This window comes from Parambassis ranga, chromosome 22 (genome assembly GCF_900634625.1).
Source record: "Parambassis ranga chromosome 22, fParRan2.1, whole genome shotgun sequence".
Lineage (NCBI taxonomy): Eukaryota > Metazoa > Chordata > Actinopteri > Ambassidae > Parambassis > Parambassis ranga.
Window position 1 is genome coordinate 18,596,521 of NC_041042.1, and position 17,508 is coordinate 18,614,028.

General features: G+C 40.0%; 1 protein-coding gene across 7 annotated transcripts in view; it reads left to right on the forward strand.

The window, feature by feature from the left end:
• nrxn3a (neurexin 3a) overlaps positions 1–17,508 on the forward strand; it is a 116,368-nt gene that overhangs the window by 70,036 nt on the left and 28,824 nt on the right. For 6 of the 7 annotated variants that reach the window (XM_028394860.1, XM_028394865.1, XM_028394862.1 and 3 more), the window contains 7 exons: positions 5,579–5,782; positions 8,696–8,815; positions 9,069–9,189; positions 10,184–10,444; positions 11,253–11,443; positions 11,654–11,827; positions 14,861–14,980. In XM_028394860.1, the coding sequence (XP_028250661.1) occupies positions 5,579–5,782; positions 8,696–8,815; positions 9,069–9,189; positions 10,184–10,444; positions 11,253–11,443; positions 11,654–11,827; positions 14,861–14,980 (1,191 nt within the window). Of the gene's footprint in view, positions 1–5,578; positions 5,783–7,320; positions 7,348–8,695; positions 8,816–9,068; positions 9,190–10,183; positions 10,445–11,252; positions 11,444–11,653; positions 11,828–14,860; positions 14,981–17,508 lie in introns of all 7 variants that reach the window. The other variant, XM_028394861.1, reaches the window with a different exon arrangement.

Here is a 17,508-nt window from a genome sequence, read left to right on the forward strand (position 1 = left end):
AACACCTTTTCACACCAGAACACCTTGTAGGCATTATTGTGAGTTTCTCCTGTGAGGGGCTGATAAAAGATTATCTTATCTTATTCCACTCACCAGACTGCCCTTACTATTTGTGTCATAGATCCAACAAGGTGAAACATTCCTCAGAGATTTTCCTCCATATTGACATGACAGCATCACACAGTTGCTGCAGATTTGTAGGCTCATGTCTCTGTGGAGGACATTTGAGTGCATTAAGGTCATTGTCATGTTTGACAATGTTGATCCTTGATGTGTTATCCTGCTGAAGTGTCCATCAGAAGATGGTACACTGTGCTCATAAAGGGATGGACATGGTCAGCAACAATACTCAGGTAGGCTGAGGTCTTTAAACCAGGCTCAGTTGGTACTATGGAGCCCAAAGAAAATCTCCCCCACACCATTACAGCAGCAGCAGTCTGAACCACTGACACAAAGCAGGATGGATCCATGCCTTATGTTGTTTACACCAAATTCAACACAGTCAACCATCTGAATGTGTCAGCAGAACATTTTGCTGACAGGAGTGACACCTGGTGCTGCTTCAAGGTTGTGGTGCATTCAGAGATGTTCTTCTGCAGACCTCTGTTGGAACTATATGTTAACATTCTAACAGCTCCAACCAGTCTGACCATTCTCCTCTGACATCAACAGAGAACTGCTGCTGACTGGATGTTTTCTCTTTTTTTCAGACCATTCACTGTAAACTGTGGAGATGGTTGTGTTCTGATGCTCACTTGATTAAATTTTGTGTAAACCAACAGTTGAACAGGTGGAGCTAGTGGTATATGTATGTATCTTCTCCGGTAGAAGAAAAAAACCTGTTTATAGACAGAGCTTTCCCATCTGGAGCTCATCTAAAGATGTAGATATATCATCTAGATGCAGGAGATCAGGAGGACAAACACTATTTGAATTAAAAATTATCCTTATAGTACATGATTAGTGTCCAGATTTAATTTATTAGTGTTGTAGAATATAGATTTCAGACGGCGTGATGCATGCCTCACATCTTTACACATACACTGTCTGTCACTCACCCATTATTTCTCTGGCCTTTTGACCAGTTTCCATCATAGTGTCCAGACAGTTTAATAAAGACTGATTAGAGTTGAAAACTAATTTCCACTTCCCTAACCCCCACAAATTGCTTGTAGCGCCTTTTAGCATATCAAATAACAGCTTTCTGATGGTATCTCTCTGACTATAGTAGTTTTCCTTCATGCAGTGGTTTGCTGGATCATAATTTAATTCAGTCTCTTTTTTTTTTTACTTTTTGAAAGAAAAGTTGCCGGGTCTACCTGATACGGGGTGTACGTTTCACCTTGGATTGGAGAAGATTTGTGAAGACACTGTATTGAAATATTCCAATATAATTACCAGGAGATAATACGCAGAATTTTATTATATATCTTTCATTCACACTGGTATTTAATATGTATTACGTAAGTGTGAAAATATGTTAATACATACATGAGTGTATAAATTTTAGTCAGAGGACATGGGTTTGATGAAGCACAGCATTTCTTTGTGTGATATACTGTAGTAGCTATTATAGTTTGGCTCCACTGCTGTGTTTACTCAGTGGATGTTTGCTGTTCTGCGTTGTGTTGTTTGTCTTTGGCTCTGCCTTCAACCAATTTGTTGCACAAAATATAGTGTGACAGCACCGAGACATAACTAGTTCAGTAATGGAGTAGAGGATATATTATGGCCCATAGAAATCTATCACAGCTCTCACTCTCAATATGAGCACAGCCTCCTGTAGCTCTAATTACCACTGATTCATGGAGGAGAAAGGGGTCTATGTATAATAATCACACCAGACATCTCTGGCTCAAAGAGATGGTAAGAGATACTACAGTTGCCTGTTATCATATCTGATGTACATGTTGGACCCAAAACAGCCCCGAGCCTTCGAGGTATGGTATGGACTAGACCTCCAAAGGTGTGCTGTGGTATCTGCACCACAGGATACTTTTAAATCTTGGAAGTTGTGAGGTTGGGCATCTGGGTATTATACTTGTTTATCTAGCATATCCCACATAAGTTTCAATAGACTGAGATTTGGGGAATTTGGAGGCAACAACTAAGCACTGCATGTCAAAGTAACATCCACATGAATGGCAGGACCCAAGGTTACTCTGCTAAACATTGTCCAAAGCAACAAACTGCTTTGTCATAGTGCATCTTAGTGATATATGTTGGCCAGTAGGGACTGAACACACACCCATGTGATGTGAAAGACATCCTCTTCGTCAAACTGGAAACTCTAACTAAATTGTGCTTTGGTCCGAATCTGATATTCATTGTAGGGGCTTTCAGCGAAGAACAGGAGTCAGCATGGACATCCTGTCTACTCTGCAGCTGCACAGCCCCATACATAACCAACTGTGATGCACCGTGTGTTCCTTTCTATCAGAACCAGCACTAACTTTTTCAGTACTTTGACGTATAGTAGTCTTTTGGATGTGACCACATGGGCAGCCTTTATTCCTCACGTGCATCCAGTAGACTTGCTGCATTTCCTTCATGCAGACCAAAACACACCCAACAAGCTACAGCTAGTTTTGGAAATACTCACACATCACAATTAGGTCTCACGCCGCGACAGGGACCATGGTAACCAGGTAATGAGAGTGATTCACTTCGCCTGTCAGTGTTCACAATTTTACAGCTCATCAGTGTAGATGATGATTATTTATGATCCCAAAATTATATTTTCTGTTATAGTTTTGTTAGTTGCTTTGGCATTAATGTTGCTCGTCATTGTTTGTTTGCCCTGTCACTATCAATATATAGGCTAATCCAGTCACTAAATGTGTACTGTGGAATGCTGCAAATAGTTGGCGTATTGTATAGGCGTATAGTTTCAACAACCTACTGTCTCATTTTTAACAGTATTATGATTACAACAATATCATTTTAACAGATTTCTTAATGGTCTGCTCAGTGGTGCCAAAAAAGAAGCAGTGTGTTGATATCAAACAAAATCTGTCTTCCTCTGTGTGGCTCGAACATGCCAAGGTCAGTCAGTTATGAGTGTATCAATCCTTTGGGCACGCTCACATGCAGGTCATTACGCACGCGCAGACATCTAGGAAATATGACATGTCAAAGTTAATCTGACAGCCCGGCTCAGCTGTAATGAGAATTTAAATTGTGTTTATTACACCGCGCCTGTAATCTGACACCTTGTCAATTAGACATCAGTGCCAGGCGTCCCTTTGACCAAACATGGCCTCTTCGCCACAAAGACTCAGGAACACAAAATATGGTGGACAACAGATTCGCACATCGAGTCATGCCAAGATCGTTTACCATAAAGCTGCACGCGCAAATCCAAACACATGCTGTCAGAGCTTGGTCTGATCATTACAGAGCCACCATGCTAAGCTGTGTTTAAAAAGGTCCTGGCATCAGGCAAAGCTGTTGATCAGACAAGGTGAGATCAACAAGATTTCTATCTGAGAGGCTCAGCATTATAAACCTGTGGATTTAATCTGCTTTGTTGCAAGACATCTCCCACACTCCACAATTAGCTCATTTATGTTGTTTTTAATTCCGTATGTCATTCATCTTCACTTCCTGCTCTCTCTCTCTCTCCGGCAAACTCTGCCTCCACCTTGTGGCTACATCTTAGAACTACAGTTCCCTTGCCATGCAGCTAAATTGAACAAAGGACGGTTAGAGGACACATAATGCCTCAGCATGTTATTAGATCATTTATCATATTAGATTATTGTGACAGGATAAATAATCACCTCTGATTGATGGTAACAGAATGTAAGGAAATGGCAACTGGGTTTGTTTTTTCAGGCTGTGGATGAATGCTAGATGAAGTGGAACAGAGGGAACATCTGAGAGAGGAACAGAATAGGAAATGGGATTAGTTTTAATGTGCCTCAAGGTCTGTACAATGTAGGACATCAGCCCAGGTCTTAAGATTTGACAGAGCCAGTGAATGTGAACTAAATGTCATACACCTCTGTAAGCCAGACTGTTCTTGTAGAGATGGTAATCATGTCCAGTCAGCCACATCTGCTCATCAGACATGGCACTGACTGACATGGCTCCTATCAGCTGTGCGGTAAGAGTATCTCATCATGGGAGCCTGTGGTTAAGGGAGGATCTCTGAAAGAAAGGTTAAACTGAGCTCTGAACCAGCCTGCACCCTGATGGCGGGTCTTAGTATTAGGAATACACCTCAGACAAAGGATTTAATAGCGTAAGCTGCAGCAGGTGCTGCTGATCATCAGTCCTTGATGTATTGATCATCTGCAGGTGTGCAGACCTCACCCCAATGACCGTGCACAAAAACCTAAGAACTACATGTCAGAGTCTACAGGCCTCACTGAGCATGCTCAGTGTTAATGTGACAGCACAATTAGAAGAAGACTAAACAAGTACAGTTTGTTTGAAGGGTTACCAGGAGAAAGACCCTTCTGTCTAAAAAGCACAACAAAGAACCAGACAGATGAGACTAAAGTGGAGTTTGGTCTTATTGATCACAGCCATGTCCAATCCAGTTTCCAGTCAGATGAGGACATAGACTGTAAAGTCACACATGGGATGTCTAATCTAACCCTCCTGGAGCAAAATAAATGAGGTGTACACTTTGGGCAGTGATTAAGTCTGTTGGCAGTGAAGCATAATTTTAGCTAACAAGTGCAACAAGTGCAGTGAGGTCTCTGGGCATAGCTGCCATTTTGGTTTGTGTCTCTGGCACAGCTGCCGTAAGTGAAATAGCAATAGGTGGTGATTTAAAAAAAAGATTTGTACTGTTCCCTTCAGGGAAGCTCATGGAAATGGTTTACTGTGGGATCCATTTACAGGCTAAATCCTTTCAACTAGAACATGCAGGTTCTTTCCTGGATACATCCACACAAACAGTTCTACTAAAATATGAAGAAAATGCACATATTGATCAATCTACGTTCTTCTGGATTTTTTGACACAGCATAATGAAAATTGGTTCACATATGTGTCACCCCAAGACGCACAAAAAAGTCCCCCTCCAAACCCAACAGGAAGTCCGCCATATTGAATTTTGTGGTTATTTTTGGCAATTTCAGACCCTCCTAAAAAACTTTTCGCGTCCGTCATACTTTATCCGATTAACTGTGTCCACTCATGACACCATAGGGAATAGAAGCATTTCAAAACTCTTTCCAAAAGTATTACGGTGTGGCCGGGGCACAGTTGGGGCTGGGGAAGTTAACCCTTCACCATTAGTAGTAGTAGTAAGAAGTTACTGTATTTTTTGCAGTACCAGCCACATACTTCATACAATGTGTTTATTATAGCACTGCTGTGCATCTGAGTCTGAACATTCATTTGCTAATATGATGATACGGTCATAGCGCCAGCTCTTGGCAGCAGATAATGTCTCTTGTATACATGTTTTTAGTGTACGTCTCTGGAAGTGAGAGAAGAGGAGAGCATAGGAGAGGAGACTGCGGAAGTTGTGCGAGGGCCCTGTAATGCTGCTTGCAGCTTTAATGGTTGTTCCAGCTGACACCTGCCTAACATCTCTCCATATTTTTTTTTTATTACACAGAGGCCTCCATCCTCTCCTATGACGGCAGCATGTACATGAAGGTGGTGATGCCGACCATCATGCACACCGAAGCGGAGGACGTCTCCCTGCGTTTCCGCTCCCAACGGGCCTATGGCCTCCTCATGGCGACCACCTCCAAAGACTCGGCCGACACACTTCGGCTGGAGTTGGATGGGGGTCGGGTCAAACTCACGGTCAACCTAGGTATCGTATGCCCCATCCACCCACCCACCCATCTACCTTTACACCTCCACGTTCACTATGAGAGTGTTTACTGCCGAGCAGTAACTTCTCATCTCCTCTTACTCTCTCTATCTTTTCTTGCACAGTCTTTTCATCGGTTACTCATCACTTGAGGTTTCTAGAATGTAGATAGATGATAATTTTTGCATGGGTGCTAATGCAGCTAATTACTGGAACATATCAGTAAATACAGTTTAACATGCTTTAAATGAAGTAGTAGTCATATACTTTGTACTGCAGGTATACTGGATCTAGACCAGCCTATATTATTAAAGTAAGAATGTGATTCTACACCCTGGTCCATTTCTGAAGAGGACATCAGACAAAACTTTTCTCACTAACCTCATTTTTGTGACATCAAGTAATTTCTGTCGCCTTCCTGTTGTTCTGTTTTTTCCCTTTTCTTTGCTGACTATTTAAAAAAAGAACTGTGCTTTCTTAAGTCTCTTTTTTTGTTAATCTGTCAACTCCATTTCCCATCATGCTTTGTCAAAAGATGGTATTCACCCCTTCAAAGGCCTTAAGCCTGCGGCCCGTCAGGCGAACAGCCCGAGAACAGAGCCCAGCAAAACCTGCAGCTGGCTGCGACCCCAAATACGATCTTAACACGTAAACATTTCATAATGTCAAAAACCTCAATTTATAGCTTGGATATATGCCTAGTAAATAAAATGTTAGAATAATGGCAGTGCTAGCACTTCCTCTTAGCTGCTTTACAAAGAAACATTTAGATCTTAAAGAGATTACAGTAATTTCTGTAAGATTTAACCTAGATTATAGGTTATTAAATATGACAGCCTACAATAATCTGTGTAATTTGTTAAAATGTAATTATTTGTAGGTGTAGCTGAGTCGCATACGCAGTCTAGTTCCTCCAGATTTGAAGGTTGGGGTTCCTGTGCCTCTGCACGGTGCTGGTGCTGATTGGATCGTGGCTGTTTGCTCCCACTTTTCTGTTGCGGTTGACGACACATGAAACAACCAGCCACACAGTGACCAACCCTCGCTGCATACTGTTGTTAATCTGGCCTCATTTGTACAATAATTGTCTTGGGGAAGAAGAAAAAAAAACTTTTATTGGTGCCAAATTTTCAAAGATTTGTGGCTCTAAAATCTAAAATAGATAAAGCTTTGGAGCCAGAGACTTTGACTTTTTAATTATTGAAAGTCACATAGTCAGTGTTGGGTTGGAAAACCCATGTAGCTGGTATTACAAGTGGCCATTTTACTAGAAATTAAATTGATCAATTTAAGTAAGAGAGCACAAATCCATGTCTTGTTTCACTAAGTCTTTTAACAACTCATTTAACAACTCATCCAATCAATAATTGGATTATTTGGCTTAAAATGATTATGATTAGTATTAATACCACTGCAATAAAATGGCTCCCTTCCTGCATGTGTACGTCCCCGGAAGGGTGGACTTTTTGTTTTTGGATGTCTGCAGCAGTAACCTTGAAGGATGCAATTTCATCTGTCATTTATTCTTCCCCATCTAGACTGTATCAGGATAAACTGTAACTCCAGTAAGTTAACACTCAAGTTTCATTTTGCTTTCTATGTTGATGGTATGTTGATGTTGATTAAAAAAAAACACCCATCCCTAAGGGTATGATGTGGAAGATGAGTTTGATTCCATCAGAATTAGACTCAGTCAAATGGAGCGTGCTGCCAGAATTAAACCTCTTCTCTTACTTGACTATATAAATTTTAGGTTATAGTAAGGAATCACCATTTATGTTTGATTTTAGTCATAGCAAATTGCTGTCTAGATTTTATTACACCACGCAAAATCCACAATTCACAATATTCCTGTGGATCTATAAAACCTAGTCTCCGTAATCAAGGCACTTGGATGAGTTTAGTATCATCTTTGGACCACCACAGGCTCCAGTAACCTCATTAAATATAATATCTTCAGCCATTTCCTGTCCTAAATCTGCAACAGAATTCTCTTCACCCATTTTCATAATGGGGAGTGCATGTATAAAATATGAATCGGTATTTGTTTAGAACACACTTACACTCAAAATACAATATAAATATGAGTCTTATATGCTTTGTAGTCATGCCAATATGGCTGAAACATGAATAAGCAGGACCCTGAATGTAACACTGCTTTAGAGAATGGCTGAATAAATTAATCCCATGTAGCTAGATCATACAGTTCTGTCTGTGCAGGTAGATACATACACCTTTATAATAACAAACAATATGTCATAATATGTCATATAAAATAATAATGTCTTTGATGAGGATGATGCAAAACAGGCATTTTAGTCATTTTCTGTTATAGAAAGGTGTGTTTTAGAATGTCTTCCATTTGGCTGTCAGTTTAGTTCAGTTAGATATCCTTTAATTCGCAATGTACAGTGTACGCATCAGAGCCTACTTTTATACGTATTTCTTCTTAGCTCTCCTCACATGGAAAACACAGATGTGGTCGAAAAGCACAACCTGCTCTTCTCATGACATACTTATAAAGACACTGTATATCAGAGTCTAGAGACTAAGCTTTTTAGCGAAGATGCAGTGTATGGTCAGAAAATGTAACTGTATGAAAGGATTCCTATGAGCCTATTATAGGTCAAAGCAATTTAACTACACAAGATGATGATTCTTCTTTTAAATATTTGTGAGCCATGTCCTGCAGCACAATAGATTAGTGTATAATACGAGCCCAAATGTAGTATTTTGTGTATGTTCACTGTCTGATTTACTGACTAAACCAAACCTTTGTTTCCCAAATAATTTAAAAGCCATATTCCACTTTGTAAGCAGCTTGTCAGTTAATGCAGGCTGACAGGTGGGAAATCAAAGGTTTGGTTGTGTGGTCAGGATGTCCTTAACTTTGTTACTGACCGTTGTTCTCAGGCAAGGGACCGGAGACCCTGTATGCCGGGCAAAAGCTCAATGATAATGAATGGCATACAGTGCGTGTGGTGCGACGGGGAAAAACCTACAAGCTAACGGTTGACGATGATGTAGCAGAAGGTACTTACCTGCATCAACTGGAAATGTTCATAGTGTTGCTTTGTCAGTGTAGTTCCACCATTCTAGCAGTGTATAATTGTACTACAAAAGAAAGCATAGTGAGTGTTAGTGAGAATTTGCATTCATCTAATACTGTTAATGTAATCTTCTCCTTAAATCAGCCCTTTTGTGTTAGTGTCAGACAGTGTTCTCTTTTCTTTTGGTTTTTTTGTCTTTCTTTTCAACCCATCCCCTCCACCCTCCCCGTCTCCAGGACAAATGGTGGGCGACCACACCCGGCTGGAGTTCCACAACATCGAAACGGGCATGATGACAGAGCGCCGCTTTGTATCCAGCATCCCGTCCAGCTTCATAGGTCATCTGCAGAGCCTGAGGTACTTAGAACTCCATCCATCCATCCATTATCTATTAACCCGCTTTGTCCTGCAGTGCAGGGTCATGGGGGGCTGGAGCCTATCCCAGCTAACTATGGGTGAGAGGCGGGGTACACTCTGGACAGGTCACCAGTCCGTACTTAGAACTCAAATGTTTTAGTCCATGATCAGATGGCATTGGTTGTCAGTGACTTTTATCCACCCTGTTCCAGTTCTTACAAATCTTAGTGCCAGATATCCAGGGCTACTTATACAAGCAGACAACAGCACAGAAGAGTAAGATGCTGTTACACCCAAGATACATGCACTAATGCACAGACAATCGCAAAACTAATGGCAAGGAGAACAGTGCAGAGCTGCCTGGTACCAGGTGGGGACAGCTGGTAATATCATTGTTTGCAGCAGACAGTTTCCGTCAGGTGACAAAGCAATACTGACAGTTTATCAGCAGTTATTGGCAACAAACCTCTCAATGCCTTTTTATCTTAGATGGCACATTTAGGGCATTGATGTTTTACTGTAAAAATGATGATGTTTGACTGTGAAAACACCTTTTATACTAAGGTTATCACAGACATTCTTCTCTTTGTTTATTGTGGTCCAACTCTACAGAGGATTTTTAGTTTTTTTCTCTGCTTTGGTTAAGTTTTGGAAAAAGCTCATGGTTGGGTCTTAGTTACCACTGTAACAGTTCCTGTCCCATCTACAACATGGTCCGCTGCTTATAAAGGAACAGCTGTCATGGTCTAATGGCTTCTATTGAAGTCTATTAGACTAAACCAAAAATGGACTACATTAAATATCAGTGATCAAGTTCTCCTATCAGCGTCATATATATGTGACCTCGGCCATGATGTGTATGTGAAATGGTCTAACCTTGAATTATCACTGGAATTCTGTAACTTTACAGAAATTTTGAATTTACCTGATCTCTGCCCAACATGTGATTTTGAGTGATCTTATTTTTCACGGCCCTCTCTTCTCCATCCCTCAGATTTAATGGCATGCTCTACATCGACCTGTGCAAGAATGGAGACATCGATTTCTGTGAGCTTAACGCCCGCTTTGGGATCCGCTCCATTATCGCTGACCCCGTCACCTTCAAATCAAAGAGCAGCTATCTGAGCCTGGCCACCCTGCAGGCCTACACATCCATGCACCTTTTCATTCAGTTCAAAACCACCTCCCCAGATGGCCTCATTCTCTTCAATTCGGGAGATGGCAACGATTTTATCGCAGTGGAACTGGTCAAAGGGTATGTTTTATTTTGAAAGGTAGTTCTACCTTTAGTATACATTCATCCATGCCCAGTAGAATGGTAAATATTTTCTGTGCTCTACTGTGCTTTGCTCTGGACCTGAGTGCACTAACTTAAAATGGACTGAGATTAGATGGAAAATGGTAGATGGTCTTGTGGTCTGACCAATTCAATTTTGAGATTCTTTATGAAAATCATGGAGGAGAAGGATGATTCAGCTTCTTATCAGCAAATAGCTCAAAAATCATGAAGGCTGAGAATTTGTGCGCATGGCTTGGGTAACATACACATCTATGAATTGCATCAAGCATCACATGCAAAAATCAGCACATTAAAAAAAGAAAAGGCATTTTTTTGTATTTTAACATCTGCAGTATGTCTAGAAACAATCACAGTCATGTAAGTTATGTTACATTCAGTGACCAAGGGGCAACTGGATGTTCAAACATCAAGTCCGGTATGCCTGTAACATCAAGTTGTCTGTGCACTATTTTTAGTTAACACCGGGGTTACGTGAATGAAAATGGCCTATAATAACAACAGCTCAGTTGTTCATCAGCATTGTCCTCTGTGTACTTTTGGTTGGATTCAGTCTGACATATGTGCATGTTTATGAGAAGTTGACATTTTAAACGAACAAACATATTGTTATTGGTGGTTTCCATGGCTACGCTGTCTATTGATCATAGTGAGATAATTAAAAAAAGGATCCTTGGAGAGCCAAAGCTAAAACAGTCCGCTCTATACTGTCTACTGTATAAGATAAATAAGAGATGAACATGTCTCACCAATGTCTCTCTTACAGGTACATCCACTATGTTTTTGACCTTGGAAATGGACCCAACCTCATCAAGGGGAAAAGTGAAAGGGCGCTCAGTGATAACCAGTGGCACAACGTGGCCATCACCAGAGACAACAGCAACACCCACACACTGAAAGTGGATGCTACAGCCACTAGTCAGAGTATCAATGGGGCCAAGAACCTGGACCTGAAAGGTACGCTAATAGTGCATTAATTTGCTCATAACTTCTACCATATTTGGGAATGTTCCCTTGGACAAACCTTTTTAATGTATGCAAACAAGCATGAACATCAATGATCTCAGCTCTGTGATGTCATATGTACAAGGTAACTCATGGCTGAGAGCCGACAAAGCATCTCCTGTACACAAACATAAGCCTACCTCTGTTTCCTCTGTGCTCCAGGCGATCTGTTCATTGCAGGCCTGGGTCCAGGCATGTTTGGCAACCTGCCCAAACTAGTGGCTTCCAGAGAAGGCTTCCAGGGCTGTTTGGCATCAGTGGACCTCAATGGTCGGCTGCCGGACCTCCTGAGCGACGCCCTGTTTCGCAGCGGGCAGATCGAGCGTGGATGTGAAGGTACACCGTCCCTCAGATCTCAGCCTAATTTAGACCTCTACAATACAAACTTCAACTCCAACTCCAGCAGCCCTTTCTTCCTGCTCAATGCAAACAGTAGCTCAGCAGCCCTGCACCCCTACGGAAGTCGCTCCATCCTTTTAACTGTACTCGTTGCCTCACTCACCCACTGTTAGAACAAACACTTCCTTCGCCACACAACCACATGTTATCGGCCACATTGGTCGTCCACTGACTCTGCTGTCACCACAGCTATATCAGAGCAGGTTTTGCCAGTGCAGCAACATTTTTTATCTCTTATGCTTTTGTAAAAGAGTGAATGTTTCTAACAATACAATTGAAACGTAATCAGATACTTCAGAGATACAATGGGAGCCTGGTTCAGGTGAAATTCAAATTTCTCATACGCACATTTGACCCTTTACTAAGTCCCGCCCCTTAGGTACTACAGGCCAAATAGATTCTTGACAAGTTTCCACTAGCTAACTATTAACTTTGAGCTGAGTAAATCTCATTTTCAGAAATAATGCTAACTGGCTAATCCTAATTTGTTCCAGCAGCAATTCAAGTTTCTCAGAAGTGCTTTCCTCCAGGTGAGGGCATAATGTGGCAGTAGGATCAGTAAGATCTGATTACGTGTGTAGGAGCTGGTTCCTTTGTTGATTTACCCACCTTTGCCCATTTGCAAGGAGATTTTGGGGAATGTTACTGACTGAGTAAAGGGTCCTCAGTATAATAATAATAATATTAATAATAATAATAATACAGTCTAGAAAGATCCCCCCTTGACTTAGAAACCTCAGATAAATATATGAGCCAGCTTTAGTTGTGCAGAATTTATTTATTTTTTATGTTTCCTTTCAAAATGACAATAAGACATAGTTGAAATGAAACATTACTTTAAGCTAAAATTTGGTTTGAACATTCACTTTCAAAGTCGAAAGATTCTGCCAATTTTAACAATTTCTCTATGATGAACGGTGTAAATTGTATCTTTTAATAAAGGGTTAAAGTATGGAAACACATTCCATACGCCTGTAATATGTAAAATATGCATTTGAGACAATCTGAATCTTGGGGCAGGGGTTTAGCAAACGGCCAATCAGGAGTCTCTGAATTTATATGTGCAGTTTTCCACCAGGCCATATCTGGACTACTGTCCGATCCGTCTGTTTTAACAAAGACAAACTTGCCAAAGGTTTTAATATGTTTGTGTCCATGCCTATTTCCCTATGTAGCTACATCAAAATGGGCTGTTGAAACATTTTGCACAAGCAAGCAGATGTGACTGTGGACAAAATGTTTTCATCTTCTCTGTGCAAGTTGTGTATTTTTTTTTTGTTTTTGTGTCATCCTCTCGAGGTTCTGGGCCATCTTCCACAACCTGTTGTTGTTTGCATGGAAACCATTTTCTGTACAGCAGTTTTTTTTTTCTTCTGCCTGCCATATCATTCAGTTGGACATTGAGTGTACTGTGTGTGTTTTTTTTTAACTTCTAGAGCCCCATGTTAGACCGACGATTTCATTCTTCTGCAAACCGAATGTGTACTGTACTGTGCTCCTTGCTGTGATGATTTGAATGGGCTTTATAATGATGCTGTTCATTGTACTGTATGCACCACAGGGAAGTAATGGTGGATTAATTTATTTTTTTTTCCAAATAAAATCTCATCAATCACAGTTTGTTGGTCTTGTCCATGGCATTATGATGTCTCATTTTTATATGTGCTTGTATGATTTTTTTCTTTCCTTCTTTTTGCAATGCATCATGGTCAGCTGATGAGTCACGTGAACTGTTTTATCCATGTACTTCATTACCAGCTTCCATCACATGAAACAGATTTGTGTTTCTCCAGCCAGCCAGCCTTTATTCAAAGCCCATTTATGATTGGTAAGCTGGCAGTTCAGGTTACGGTTCACTAGGTGGTGCTACTGCACCGCAAACACAAGCTGACAACATGAATTGGCAGAAATAGATGGAGGTGAAGCGGCAGGATGTCCTTGTAACTTATCCCCTCTTTCAACTCCTGTCTCCATCCTGAACAGCTCCTGTTACTCTTGATTCAACAGGTAAGTCTCAATATGTTTACTTAAAATGACTAAAAGAAAACCTAATTTCCTGTAAACCAACAGCTAAACTAGAAAATGAGTCTGTGATATACCAAAAGATCAACACAATAACCAGCCAACATGGTGGACTGGACTAAGCATTTATTGTCGTTTAACAACTTAAAATGCCCCTATATTATTTTTTATTAGTAAGTCCAATGTGTATTACTTTTCTGTTGGAATAGTTATTGAATATATAATAATGTACATTATGATATGACGTTGTAGCTCCTTTCCTGAAGACGTCTGTGCACCAGGCTCTTGATGTGCTGACACCAGCCTTAGTCTGCTGTGAGGCTCTACCAATCCACTCAGATATAGTTCCCTGTTATTAGCCAGTCTTTTCAGCAGTGACCTTCTGTGGTGTAGCTTTTATGCATTTTAGTTAACTGAATTGTACATGGAATTTATATAGTTTGAACCTTAATTTAAATGAAATATTATAATATAATAAAATCTGCATTTTGAAATTGTAGAGTAAAAAAAGCTGGTTTTAAGCTCTCGGCCAGCCCTTTGACTTGTTCAATGGTGTAGCCTGCCTTTCATCTATGAACATAGAAGATTCCTTGAAATATTTTTAAATATTTGATTACATTATGATTTTACCATCACTAACCTTATAGATGATATTGAGACATTAGGGTCATCTATGGATTTCAAACTAAAAGTACAAGATACATTTGTTCACAATTACAGTCAGCAATAAAAAGGAGGATGGAACAAACAAGCTGCAGCTTTTCATTCATCTATGCAGATGAAAAGCATATTTTAGCAAGCCACTGCTAATCCCACAGCCTTCAGCTCATAGGAGTGAAGAGGTGAAGCAGTCTCCCTTTAAGCCCAATTTTGTGTCTGTCTATGTGTGTGTGTGTGTGTATTTGTGTGTGTGTGGTTATGGCTGTGGGGTTTGTTGAACATCCTCAGGTCCCAGCACCACATGTCAGGAAGACTCCTGTGCCAACATGGGAATCTGCATCCAGCAGTGGGAGAACTACACCTGTGACTGCTCCATGACCTCCTACACCGGCACACAGTGCAATGACCGTGAGTACATATGAATATGTCGTATTTGAATAAAAACAATAATCCATGCAATATGCAAAATTACATACATTCCCTACACACGCACACACACACGTGCTTGTTTCAATTTCAAACACAAGGGCTGCCCGGGTGTGCAGTAATACAGGCCTCTTACAACGGTGGGGGACACCACCTTTACGCTGGCTGCATGTTCAGAAAACGAGAAGGACTTCACCTGACAACTTTTACAAACTTCGAACACCCTACCTGCAAGTTTTATTTTTTTTTTTTTGGTCGGTGGACCCTTATGGACTAAAAGAATATAAATAACTGGACATTAATGCGACTTTAAGACCACTGTAAAGGTAGGGAGTCTCAATTCCGCTCTCTTGTTTTTTAGCCTGCTAAATGTGAATTTATTATCCTTTGGTGAGCATTGCATATTTAGGCAGAAGTTTGAACATGTTCATTTTTACTTATATTGCTCAAAGTTGCTTTAAACTATGTTAAACGGGTTAAAGTCGACCAAGTGGATGCGAAAAGGCTAGTTAGCTACTTTGAACTGAGAGACTTTGCCATCAATCACAACTGCCATATTTAATTATCAGCGGTAGTGTGGTGTGTTTTATTTTTTATTTATTTATGTTTTAATGTGTGTGGTTATTACTACAACCGTTAGTTATACACTTAGAATATGTTTTATTTACATAATAGAAAAGTAAATACAATTTTAATCATTTATTTAAGAAATTACACCTTTAACATGCTATATCTATTAGATATAAAGTGATGTTAATCCTGCAATTGATTAAAATTTGAAGAATAAATCTTCATAGTTTATGAAAACGTGGTTGGGGTTCCTTGGGTTCCAGGAATGAATGCTTGGCTGTCAGTGAAACCCATGTTGCTTTGATAGCATCTTTTAGCTTTTAGCTCGTCTGTGTTTTTTTTTTTTCCTAGCTATTTTTCATTTTTCTCTTTACAATACTATAGAAATTCTATGTGGTGTTCTGTTCAGTGCTATTCAGACACATAAATATCATGTCAGCAAAGCATTTGATAGTTTAGTAGATAATAGTAATTTTGACACTGTGGACAGATCCTGCTAGAAATGAAACCAGCATCAACATGCAGCTTGTCAGTAGCATGAAGTGTCCTAAAATCTCCTGGTAGACACTGAGCTAAGTTTAAAATGAACGAAAGACGGGAACAGATCGTCCAGATCATGATAGACCTTAGAAACTTAACAGTGGACTTCAAACAACATGAATTCTGTGCCTCTCCACTTTTCCTCCAGACTCTTGGAGCTTGATTTTTAAGTGAAATGCAAAATACTTTCATCTGTAAAAGGATGTTGGGTCACTGAGGAGGTCCAGGTTTTTCTTCTTTAGACATTCCTGAAAGGAATGTGACGTGGTAGCTTCTTTCCTGAAGACGTCTGTGCACCAGGCTCTTGATGTGCTGACACCAGCCTTAGTCTGCTTCTTGCGAGGCTCTACCAATCCACTCAGATATAGTTCCCTGTTATTAGCCAGTCTTTTCAGCAGTGACCTTCTGTGGCGTAGCTTTTATGCATTTTAGTTAACTGAATTGTACATGGAATTTATATAGTTTGAACCTTAATTTAAATGAAATATTATAATAGGCTAAAAAAGCTGGTTTTAAGCTCTCGGCCAGCCCTTTGACTTGTTCAGTGGTGTACCCTGCCTTTCACCCGTGAACATAGAAGATTCCTTGAAATATTTTTAAATAAATAATCTACAAAATTAGACCTTTATTTATAGGACTGACAGAAAATATTGAACATGTTTGCTTTTTCATTCTATTCTTTTGAGATGCACATGTCAATGGAGAAGATAATGAGTTACTGCTCTAATGTTGTGTTGCTTTGGCTTTGCACATGATAATAGCCAGATTGTTCAATTATGTTACATACAGTATTTTAGAAAACATAATATTTTCTCAGTTATCAACATGCTCAGAGAGGGGACACTATATATACTTGGGTTGAATTTGAGAATGAACATCATTATAGAAAGAACTGTTTGGTTGTTGTGATGTGTTTAGGATAGGTCCTTGCTTTTTTGTTGTCTTCTGTTTTTCTGGCTGTACACAACTTCATCATTCTATCTCCTAAACATAGAGCAGAAGGTAGATGGTGTGAAATTCTACAAAAACTTTTAGTTTCAATTCTGCTTTTTGTTTTTAGTGTCTATTTATACCTGTTTTTTTCTTTATAATTTGAATAAATGAATGTTTGAATGTACATTTCAGTATTCACAGCTCAAACATATGCAAAGCTGAAACATTCTTGAGTTCAAAGGGTCTGTAAGCACAGACACAGACACACACAAACGCTGTTCCTGTCGGGGGTCCTGTATGCCCATACACTGGAACATAAATGCAGACAGGACCTCTGAGATGTTCCTTTGAAATAGGCAGCTGTCTCGCTGCTGACATGGTGTTGCATCATTGCAGTCCTCTGTCTAGGACTACAGGCTTAAAATTATGTTTTAATGTGCTTCAGGTTTGCATACATACTTTCTTTG